Genomic DNA, 11157 nt, shown 5'->3' with positions numbered 1-11157 from the left:
ATCACTGGAAAGGGAAAGAAGTCCTGGGTGGAGGGCACTGGGGAGTCTGAGGAAAGGAAACGGGAGCTGAGGGCGGGGAAGGGCACGGGTGCAGTGTCAGGGCCCTGGGGAGGGCTGAAAAGGCCGGCGAGCGTCTCCCTCAGCTCAGGGTGGCCGTGGGACCAGTCTGACCCGGGTAGAGGAGAGGGAAGAATCCTAGCCTTATTGACTTTGATCCTAGCAACGGTGGCCGTTTCCCTGTTGACAGAGGTAAGAACTCCCGCAGGACCCAGGACCCAGCCCCGTGGCCCCAGCATGTGCCACGGGGCTGGAAACAGGCGCAAAGGGCAGGGCAGGGCAGGAGCGGGCAGATGGGAGCCAGAGCCCAGGTCTTCCGCCAGCCTCCCTGTCCTCTGGGCTGGCCACAGCGTACGGAGACCTGGGTCCTCTTGCTGCCGGCATCCCCACACTCACACCACGCACCCCACACACCTTTCCTCCAGTTCCCGCCAGGAAGGGCCTGTTGCTAGTGTGGAGCGGACGGATGAGTCAAGTTTATGGGCTGGAAGTCCTACCCGGAGGCTGCTCACTGAACTGTGACCGGCTCTGGGGGAGGGGGTGGGGTGAGGACAGAGCACCCCACTTGTGCCCACACCTGGCCTGCAGAGACCCGCCCCCTACTGGCTCAGTGAGAGGCCTCGCTGGGAGGGGGAGGGGTGGACAAAACACTCCTGGTGGGTCCGCCTTTCAGTCTAAACACTGGCATATAAACAGCTGCCCAGAGGCCAGCCGATGGCAAGTGGCTGGAGCTGCCCTGAAGGACGGCTGCTGCCCAGCCGCTGCGCAGGACATAGGTGTTGCCAGATCTGATTTTCCAAAAGAAACCAAAAGTATGAATTTTTATATATAGCTAAATTGGCAACTAATTGAAAAAATATATGTATCAACACACAGGCCATAAGACCACAGTCCGTGGGTCTGCAATCTCTGGATTAATGTGCAGTCCCTACCCGGAGGACAGTGACCTGCAGGCCCATCCTAACCTGGCTGCCCCTCCTCCATCCAGGCATGCCAGCGGCCACCCCAGGCCTTCCCGGTCTCAAGGCCCAAGATGACACCCAACGGCACGGGGGATGTGCCCAGCACCATCCCTGTGGGGGTGCTGGGGCTCTCCCTGACCCTGGCAGGCCTCATTGTCGCAGCCAACCTGCTCCTGGTACTGGGCATCGCCCGTGACCACCGCCTGCGCAGCCCGCCCGCGGGCTGCTTCTTCCTGAGCCTGCTACTGGCCGGGCTGCTCACAGGGCTGACGCTGCCCATGCTGCCCGGACTGTGGAGCCAGAGCCACCGGGGTTACTGGTCCTGTCTCTTCCTCTACTTGTCTCCCAACTTCTCCTTCCTCTCCCTGCTGGCTAACCTGCTGCTGGTGCACGGGGAGCGCTACGTGGCAGTGCTGCGGCCGCTCCGGCCCCGGGGGAGCGCTCGGCTGGCCCTGCTCCTCACCTGGACTGGCCCCCTGCTCTTCGCCAGCCTGCCCGCTCTGGGCTGGAACCACTGGAGCCCTGGCTCCAACTGCAGCTCCCGGGCTGTTTTCCCGGCCCCCTACCTCTACCTCGAGGTCTACGGGCTCCTGCTGCCTGCGGTAGGTGCCGCCGCCCTTCTCTCTGCCCGCGTGCTGGCCGCCGCCCACCGCCAGCTGCAGGACATCCGCCGCCTGGAGCAGGCGGTGCATCGCGACACACCCTCCGCGCTGGCCCGGGCCCTGACCTGGAGGCAGGCCAGGGCACAAGCCGGAGCCACGCTGCTCTTTGGGCTGTGCTGGGGGCCCTACGTGGTCACCCTGCTCCTGTCGGTCCTAGCCTACGAGCAGCGGCCACCCCTGGGGCCTGGAACTCTGCTGTCCCTCCTCTCACTGGGCAGCACCAGTGCAGCGGCTGTGCCTGTGGCCATGGGCCTGGGTGACCAACGCTACACGGCACCCTGGAGGGCAGCGGCCCACAGGTGGCTGCAGGTGCTTCGGGGAAGAGCCTCCAGGGACAGCCCAGGCCCCAGCACTGCCTACCACACCAGCAGCCACAGCAGCGTCAACCTGGACTTGACCTAGGCAAGGGCCCCCGCAGACCCCTAGAAGTATCCATCCATCTCAGCCACAGTCCGTGGGTCTGCAATCTCTGGATTAATGTGCAAGCCCTGTTTCTGTCCCCACTTCTCTGGACAGAGACCCCACGCCTATTTGACCCCACCCTGATGGAATAAAGTTCCCCTGGCAATTTATGGTGACTTTGTTCCACAACAAGACACCATACCTCAGAGGGTGGCTGGTGAACAGCCACAGAAAGAACCTAAGACAGGTGTGTACCCAGGGAGACTCCATCTAGACAAGCAAGAAACCATCAACTTAGCAAGACACGATTTCCAGATAAAGAAACAAAACACGTCTGGGGGTACGGCCCGGAGGCAGAAGGCCCCTGGGTTCCACCCCAGTACTACACACACACACAATCATCACCAGAACGAACCACCACTTGAGGAGGGTGGGCCGCCCTATCGTGACCACCAGCAGTTTGAAAGGAGCCTCGGCCCGTCACAAAATCTACAGACACTGCCTCTGGGAAGTATATTTTATTTACATTTTTAAAATCTGTAACTAATATCTCTTCCTCCTTTCCACCCCCAGAGACTTGGGAAGGGAAAGAACGGGAACTTCAAAGACCTACTCCCCACATACAAATGTGCACCCCGTGGCTCACACCAGCAATGAAAGTGAAAGAGAAAGAGGCCTGTCCCTCCCTGGCAGGGCCTCTGGTGCGGGCAGGGGACAGGAGGGGAACCCGAGGGCGGAGTCTAAGGAGAAGGAAGGGACGGAGGGGCAGGTCTGTTGGAGAGGCTGGGAAGCAGCTAAGCCCCTCCCCTCTTCCCTCGGTACCGCCTCTCTGCTGGTGTGGGGGGGTCTCCCTTCATCCCCCTCGACACCAGACACCACCAGAGGCTGCAGCCATTAGCGGTCAGGCCTCTGGACACAAAATACTTTCGCTTTGTGGTCTCCTGACGTGGTCACCACCAGGGAGGCATCTCTGTGAACAGAAAGCACAGGATGGAGGACTTGAGGAACCAGCCCCAAGCCCACGGGGCCCTGTGCAGGCTCCTCCAGCACACGACCGACCCCAAAGCCTAGCACTGTGCAGACTCGTCCACGCGAAAGGGATCAGAAGGCAATGCCCAGGCATGGGAGCAACAGAGCCGAGTGGGATGGAGAGCCGGCAGCCTCTCACTACTGAGATACGACACCCCAGAGGGTAACTGGCAACCTGGGGCTGTGAACCCTCAGGCTTCCCGATATCCCCGCCTCACAGGCTGCACCCAGCCTCCCTTAGCAGTCCCCTCCCACACCCGAGACCCCATGCTAGCCCCCTTTTCCAAACACAGACACCCCAGTCCTCACCACTTGACTTACTTGCTGAGGGCAAAGTCCAGAATCTCGGCTGTGTGGCCCCGGTAGTCAGTGAGCAGGCGGCCGGTCCGTGCATCCCAGAGGCGCACGATGCCATCCAGGCTGCAGGTGTAAACCACAGCGGTGCCTGCCTCCCACAGCAGCTGCACGATGCCCGACTGCCCCGGCGTGTGACAGAGGCAGGGCAGAGGTCAGGTCTGGGGCAGAGGCTCCCAGAAGCCTGGGATAGCCCGGGGCCATGACCGCAGCCCACCCGGAAGCCAGCTCCTACCTGGTGTTGACACTGGTGCCTCAGTGTCTGTGTAGACAGGTCATAGATGGCCAACGTTCCATCCAGGTAACCAACAGCTGCCAGCGGCATCCTGAGCAGCGGAGAGACCAGGAAGGTTCATGAGGCCCTGGACTCACATGCCCCTCCTCCCCGGTCCCTGTCCAGGCCCCTCCCACAAGCCACTTGGCCCCACCCCTCTGATCTCCTGGCGGAGGCTCTGGCTCACACTCACACACTGCAGAAGCCCAGGGACTCCACCGAGTTGGACTCACTCTCCTCCCCTTCTCCCAGGTTGGGCTGGGAGGCCACAGTCTCAGGTCTGAAAACACCTACCACCTATCAGTGAGAAGAGAGGATCAGGGGGAGCCTGGCCCTGGGCCCTGACAGAGGCAGAGTGAGGGAACAGGAAAGGGAGGGCAGAGGACCCGGGAGGGAGAGCAGCAGGAACCAGCCAGGCTCCAGGGCCACTCACCTTGCCGGTGGTGGCACTGACCAGCTTGGCCTGGCAGTCCACAGAGCCAGTTAGAATCAGGCTGCCATCCTGGTTGGTGGCAACACAGGTGAGAGGGCCCTGGTGACCCTCAGTCCCTGGGATGAAGCAGGGGACAAGTCACGCTCTGAGTCCCGCCCCCTTCCACAAAGGCCCAGGCGACACTTCCCCCACCTCTGATACCTTTGAGCACATGGATAGGATTTCCCTGCTTCAGATCCCAAATCCTGATGGTGCCATCTTCATAGCCTACCACAGCTCTCTTCCCTACAGGGTCAGAGGCACCAATGAAGAGAGGACGAGGGACACACCCAAAGGACCGGGCAAAGGGACAGGGAGGAGGAGAGAGGGTGAGGACAAGCACTCCTCTGGGGGGGTCACAGGGGAGACCCAGTTCAGGGCAGAAAGGAGGTGCTGCAGGCTTTAGGCCAAAGAAATGGGCCCGAGTTTGCCGGCTAAGGTCAGGAGGGAGCTCAGGGCAGTGTGTAACCCCAGACCCACCTCTGTACCCAGGGACACGCAAGGGAGCTGCTCTCACCATCAGGGAGGACACGGCCACAGGTGGCTGGGCAGTTGGGGCCCTGGAAGGTCTTACAGTCACCATTCGGGACCTTCCACATCCAGGTGTTGCCATCAGCTGTGCCTGCCAGTAGGACGGGTGCCCGAGGGTGCCACTCCATCCACTGGGTAGAGAGGAAGGATGAGCAGAGGCCTGAAGCTCTCGCCCTACCCAGTCCCCACACAGTGAGTCCCGCTCTAAGGAGCTCACCTCCAGGTCTCCTGCTTCAAAGGACCAGACCTCCTCCTTTGTGTCCACCTGCCACACTTTCAAGAGACCACTCATGTCTCCTGTGGCCACTAGGGTGGAGTCGTGGCTGAAACCAGCACAAGTCACAGAGTCTTTATGGCCTGCAAAGAAAAGTGGGCAGAAAAAGAAGCAAACGATAGGGCACCTAAGTTCTAGGGACATGAGCCAGGCATCTGGCCCCTAGAAAGACCAACTAGGAAAAAAGGTCGGTGAGCCCAACAAAACAGGTGACCAAACTCACTGCAGCTCCAGGAACCAACACCCCCAGGTCACCCTGGAGAGATGCTGCTGGCCCCTACTGGACTTACAAGCCAAGTCCAGATGTCCGAAGCCTTATCTTTCTGTCCCTTCTGCACCTCTGCCTGAAATTCCCGTGTCCTTCTCTCTGTCCACTGAACCCTACACCACTGTCACTTCCTCCCAGGCCCTTCCTAGACTCTGTCAGTCTATTAGCACTTCCTGCTTCTGTGCCTGTCACAGGCTGCAGTACTACTCTCCTTCGTGTACCCAGGGCCCGGTCCAGAGCTGGCACAAAACAGAGGTCAGTAAGCGGCCACCCCGAAGACGTCCAAAGGAACACAACCTTCCCCAGGCCCCGCAGCAGCCCCTTACCTGCACACTCAAAGAGCAATTCCCCGTCGCTGAGCCGCCACACAAAGGCTTTGTCATCCTCACCCCCTGTCACTGCCAAGGTGTTAGTCTTGGGGTCCAGGCTCACACAAAACACAGATGCTGTCCCAAGAGATATTCCACAGGTGAGGGGACAGGGTTCCCACCAAGAGTTCTGTCCTTCAGAACCTCCAGGAAGCCTGTCCCCTTTCACCCAAAGCAACATGTCTTCCCTCCTGGAAAAGAAGGTGCATTCGAGTTCTAATTTGCAAGCAGCAGGTTGTTAAGAGAAATCCTTCCCCACGCCTGCTGAGCTCCACGTCCTTCTCCAGAGCAGATCCCGTAGTGTTCTGTTCCCTTCCCCACCCCACACCGAAGCCACGGACAAGGGGTGGGCCACGGGAAGGGCGTACAGTTCTCACCACAGGATGCCACCACCCTGAGTATGAGTAGACGAGGCAGCACCATGTCACTGGCTTCTTACCAAGAGCTATTAGTTGAGGACATTATATAAAATATGTTCAACAGGTACATTTTTGATGGAAATTACCTCTAATTTCCACTCAAGTTACTTTGATTAACTTCCATCCATCCAAGGTAACTTTTTAAAAGAAAACTAAGACGCAGGCAGGTTAATGAAGCTCATAAGTTGATAAGCAGCACAGGTAGGATTTGAACCCAGATGTCTCAACTGACTGCAGGATCTTTTGGCCACAATGCTCCCTACCTGTGAGCTCCTACAGGTCAAGGCCAGCCGCTTTCCCTTCTCTGCCTCTCATAATGCTCTGTGGGCATCACGTGCAATGCTCAGGTGCTCACCTGGATTGATTTAAAGAGGATCTCCTCGGAGGCCTACCTGAGTGCAGTGCAAAGGTGGCCTCACTATCGTCAGGGCCCTCCATGCTGCTGACCACCCCTTCGTGAGGTTCCAGAACCCAGCCCTCCTCGTTGCCCTCTTCCTCTTCTTCCTCTTCCTCAAAGTCCACATCTTCCATCTCCTGGGCCAGATCATCTGCTTTGGAGAGAGTGTTAAAAGACGGAGACTGGGAGGCACAAGAGGGATGGGGTGAGGCGTGAGGAGGCCGAGGCTGGGATGGGTCATGTGGCCAGAGGATAAGGTGGAGCCGGAGGGATGGGGTGTAGCGGGGGGCAAGAAGGGCAGAAGGAGGGGCATGTGGGGAGATGGATGGGAGGCAAGGTCTGAAGACCTGGGGTTGATCGGCCACCGAGTGGGAAGGGAGGGCCGAGGGCATGATGGGAAGGGGGTGTGTGAGGGGAAGGGCCAGGGGAGGCGTCAGGGAACCCCCACCCCTCCAGGCCTGAGAACTAAGTATGGGGGCGGGGGAGGGGGGCACAGAGAGAGATGTCTATAGGAAAGACCGGTGGGGTGAAGGGGTAAGGGGGGGGAGAAGGAAGGGTCAGAGGCGAGGGGTGAGCGCCTCCTGTCCCATGGCCTGAGCAACAGCAGTTCTCACCCGGGTCCGGCGGGCCGGGATCCAGTTCTACCACCTCGATAATCTCTTCATCACCATGAAAGCTTAGGGTCTCCAGCGGGGGGGTGTCAGCGGCAGCCCCGCTTTCCGATTCGGACTCCATGCGGCGCAAGCGGCCGATCCACTTCTCTGGGCCCAAACGCCTCCCAGAGTCAGCTCTGCGCGACGACGCGGAACTCGAGCCCCTCCTCCCGGGAGGAAGTAGGCGTAGGCGACTCCCGGCAGGAAGAGTGACAGCCTTCCATCCAATAACGACGGGGGTTGGCTGACTGACTCGCCAATCACAGGGCAGAACTGGAGAGGGGGCCGGGGCGTGGCGGGGAGAGCCCCAACTCGGCCCGATCTGACTCCGCCCCCAACAAGAGAGAAACAAGCGAGCGTGCGCGCCTCCGGGGTCTCCTGGGAAGAGTAGTTCTCCGGGGTCCGCCGCGAGTGCTTCCGGGAGTTGTAGTTTCTGGTCTGTAGGCGGGACGGAAGGAGCGGGGGAGGCCCCTGACGCAAACTACAATTCCCGGCGGGGAGCGCGGCGAAGTGGGGGTGGGATTTGAACATGGCGGCGGTGGTAGCTGCTACGGCGCTGAAGGGCCGGGGGGCGAGGAATGCCCGCGTCCTCCGGGGTAAGGAGAGGGACCCCGGGGAGGGCAGGACTGCAGGAAATACCTTTCTTTCACATCCCGCCCGGCAATAGCAGGAGGTCAAGGCTACCAATTCCTGTCCACACCTCTCTGCAGGATGTTAGAGTCGGGGGGTGAAAAGATGCTCTCTAGAGGTCACCCCGTCCATCCCCCTGCCTTCGAGTTACGTGACACCTCAGGGGTCTTGCTGCGAGAGGAAGCCCAGAGGAAGCCTTAAGACTCCCGCGCTCCAGGAGTTTCACACTCACCGCAGTGCAGAGGAAAGAGCCCTGGGCTTCTGAAGGTTTGGGTTCTAGCCCTGGGTAACTAGCAGTTTGACCTTGGGCGAAGCAGTTCATCTCTCAGGGCTTCAGCTTCTTCTTCTATAAAGTAAGGGGATGGAGTAGGCTATCTTCTTCCAGTGCTAACAGTCTGCAGTTTAAAACCTTTGCCCGGATTTCCTTCATACGTCTAGTGTGAGTCCCTCTGCAGTCCTCCCATCCTGTCGTCCGAAATGAAGAACGGGGAAGCTCGCTGGCTTGGCACCAGCCTGATGAGCCCGCAGTGACGTAGAAGTGTCTTCCAGAGGTGCCACCTCGATGGCGATTTTCTCATCTCCTTTAGGATTCCCCCTAGCACTTGTTACTCCAAACTGCAGTACCCACCCCCCTCGAGTCTCAGCCACCTCTACCCAGCCCTTACCCACCTCCCACTGGCTTTTTTCTCAACACCCATATTGACCTTCCTTACTTCATCTACAGGAATCCTCTCAGGAGCCACAGCTAACAAGGCTTCCCAGAACAGGACCAGAGCACTGCAGAGCCACAGCTCCCCAGAGTGCAAGGAGGAGCCCGAGCCTCTGTCCCCAGAACTGGAGTACATTCCCAGAAAGAGGGGCAAGAACCCCATGAAAGCTGTGGGACTAGCCTGGTGAGTTTTAACCGCCCAATGGGAGTGCATCCAGGGGAGGGCAGGATCCAGGAACTTCTCTGTGTGTCAAGTGGTAAAGAAATCCAAGGTTTTGAGAACAGAATTGCTGGGTTTGACAAATGGAATGAATCACAGGGAGGTGGGAAAGTATGTGGAATTGTGGAGACTGTGGGTTTTCTGTTGAGTAAACTAAGCTGATCTGCTTTGATTTTGGGTCCCTGGCATCATCCTCTCTTCTGGGAGCTTGGCATGAGATCCAGCTCCCAGTAATTAATTAATTGAGAGTATGTGAGGGTAAATTACTTATGTAGTATTTACAAGTTGTTCTGTATACTGTTTTTTTGGCTCTGATTTTTACCTTAGTTATATATTATTGATCAGTGTTAAAGAAAAGCGAGAAGGCTATAACGTTTTTCAGCACTTGAGGTATGCAGTACTGTACCATGTAATAATGTTTTAGTTTGTCTGAGAGAATATTAATACCATTTTACAGAGGAGGGAACTGAGGCTCATAGCTGGAATTCTCACCAGATCTTGTGACCATGCGCTTTTCCCCACACCAAGGCACCCCCAGTAGCAGTTACCGAGATTAAAGGAGGGGGCCTGAGGTGTAGCTCAGTGGTAGAACACATATTTAGCGTGAGCAAAGCCCTAGGTTCAATCCCTAGCACCAAAAGAGGGGTGGGGGAGGGAGTGAGAGGGAGGAGTCTGGGAGGGGATGCGGAACAGTACAGCAGAGGAGATCTTTGCAGAGACTCAGAGAGGAAGAGGCTGGTCTGCATTAGAGAATCATGCACAGCACTGGGGCTGGAAGCCCAGGGTTCATACTTGTGAATATAGCAGGCTATGAGGGAACAGAGTGAAGAGGTAGGCAGAGACCCAAGCACACTGGGCCTTTTGTGCCATGCCTAGTTTGGACTTAGCCAAGAGAGGGAGAGCTTTTGCGCGGCCTTAAGCAGGATCTAATTTGCGTGGGTCCCTCCAAGCAGCCAGCACGGAGACTAAGTTGACGCAGGTGCTGTCATAGCCTTTAGGCAACTGAGAAAGCTGGAGTGCTTCCCCAGCTCCTCTGGCCCAGGGTCGGCCCCTGCCCAAACCCCGTGCACATCTCCCCACCCCTAGGGCCATCGGCTTCCCCTGTGGTATCCTCTTCTTCATCCTCACCAAGCGGGAAGTGGACAAGGACCGTTTGAAGCAGATGAAGGCTCGGCAGAACATGCGGGCGTCCAACACGGGCGAGTATGAGAGCCAGAGGTTCAGGGCCTCCTCCCAACATGCCGGGTCCCCTGAAGTTGGGGCTGGGGTGCAGGCCTGAGTAGCACTGCATCAATCCCCCCCTCCCCCGCCCCCCAAGACTGTTTTGACTGTAAAGTTCTCCAGTTTGCAGATTCTGGTCCTTGCCTCTCTGCTCCAGCAGAGGGCGCGGGAAGCCAGGTGGACTGCCAGCCCCTCTGCCCCTCCCACACGGAGCAACCAGCCAAAGGCAAATAAAGTTATTGAGTGAGCAGCAGAAGGAAGCAGGTCTGGGTTTGTGAGTCCCTGGGGAGGGGAGGGGCCAAGGGCGGGGTGCTTACTCATGTGTGCTCCCTCTCACAGAAGAGCTGCGTTCCCACCGAATGGTGGGGCAGCCGGAGACTTAGTGCTACAAGCCTAGACTTGGGGCCTGGGGACCAAGCCCTCAGAGCTGAGGCCCAGGAGGGTGGGGGCCCGCGCAGCTTTGAAGCAAATAATGAAGAGAATCAAAGGTGGCGTGCAGGGCGTGGTGGCAGTGAAGCAGTACTCTTGGCAGAGTCCAAATGATTCAACCTCTCTGGGTCTCAGTTTCCTCGTTTATAAGAGATTGGACTAGTGATTTCTAAGACAGAGGTCCTGAACCTGTGGTCCATCCTCTTCCCCATCTGCAGCTCTGTAGGAGGAGAGTTACTAGCTCCCATGAGGTTTTTATAAAGGACCCCTGACACAAAGAGTTCCCTCAGGATCCAGTATTGCAGGTTTGAGCTCCCCTTTCCCCGAGTCAGCTTTTGAGCCTTCACCAGCCTCTGGCGCCCTCACTAGGAACCGCAGCAGTAAAGCATATTTGGTTACCTCAGGAAAGGCCCATGGAGACCACGCCAGATACAGAGGTAGAAAGTGGATGCTTTGGGCTGAGCCAGATATTCTCAGAGCCAGCACCTTCCAGTGAAGAAAAACAGAGCCACACGGGAGTTTAACTTCTAAACATAAAACTTTTATTATATTTCTGGCTATGTCCTTTCGTGTGATATACTTAGGATCAAATGCTCAATAGAAAATTCCTAATTATATCCTTGGGCTGATGTGGTTTCCATCCCCACCTGACTGACTGACCCCGTCCCTTCCCCTTTTCCAGCCTGAGGCACTTGTGTTACAAGGAAAGCAGTGTGCTGTGTGCATATATGTCACTGTCAACGTGATTTACACTATGATCTAAGACTTGAATGCACCAATGAAAGTATATTAAAAAAAAATGAAAGCAGTAGCTGGCTGGAAAGAT

General features: G+C 57.5%; 3 protein-coding genes across 4 annotated transcripts in view; 2 read left to right on the top strand and 1 right to left on the bottom strand.

Annotated features, from left to right (window-relative positions):
- Positions 1-1090: 1090 nt before the first annotated feature.
- GPBAR1 (G protein-coupled bile acid receptor 1) lies at positions 1091-2083 on the top strand (the record flags this gene model as incomplete). The annotated part of the gene is made up of 1 exon (XM_080689325.1): positions 1091-2083. One exon carries the CDS (start codon positions 1091-1093, stop codon positions 2081-2083), a length of 993 nt encoding a protein of 330 aa, XP_080545451.1.
- Positions 2084-2977: 894 nt separating this feature from the next.
- Positions 2978-7204, bottom strand: AAMP (angio associated migratory cell protein; the record flags this gene model as incomplete). Of its 2 annotated transcripts, none has more annotated exons than XM_080689535.1 (11): positions 2978-3053; positions 3434-3588; positions 3702-3792; positions 3934-4037; positions 4174-4289; positions 4375-4458; positions 4730-4874; positions 4961-5100; positions 5612-5731; positions 6465-6623; positions 7084-7204. In XM_080689535.1, the coding sequence occupies 11 exons, from the start codon at positions 7202-7204 to the stop codon at positions 2978-2980; spliced, it is 1311 nt and encodes a 436-aa protein (XP_080545661.1). The 2 variants fall into 2 exon arrangements, with proteins under 2 accessions (XP_080545661.1, XP_080545662.1); XM_080689536.1 differs by having other exon boundaries at positions 6465-6620.
- Positions 7205-7651: 447 nt separating this feature from the next.
- Positions 7652-11157, top strand: part of PNKD (PNKD metallo-beta-lactamase domain containing) — a gene marked incomplete at both ends in the record, with an annotated part of 81896 nt that continues 78390 nt past the window's right edge. The window contains 2 exons of the mRNA XM_080689674.1: positions 7652-7718; positions 8477-8645. Coding sequence (XP_080545800.1) covers positions 7652-7718; positions 8477-8645 — 236 coding nt within the window. The remainder of the gene's footprint in view (positions 7719-8476; positions 8646-11157) is intronic.

The sequence above is a fragment of the Muscardinus avellanarius genome, assembly GCF_963383645.1.
Source record: "Muscardinus avellanarius genome assembly, chromosome: 2".
NCBI lineage: Eukaryota > Metazoa > Chordata > Mammalia > Rodentia > Gliridae > Muscardinus > Muscardinus avellanarius.
The sequence above is the reverse complement of the archived record's forward strand: the minus strand, read 5'-3'. Positions and strand labels throughout refer to the sequence as shown.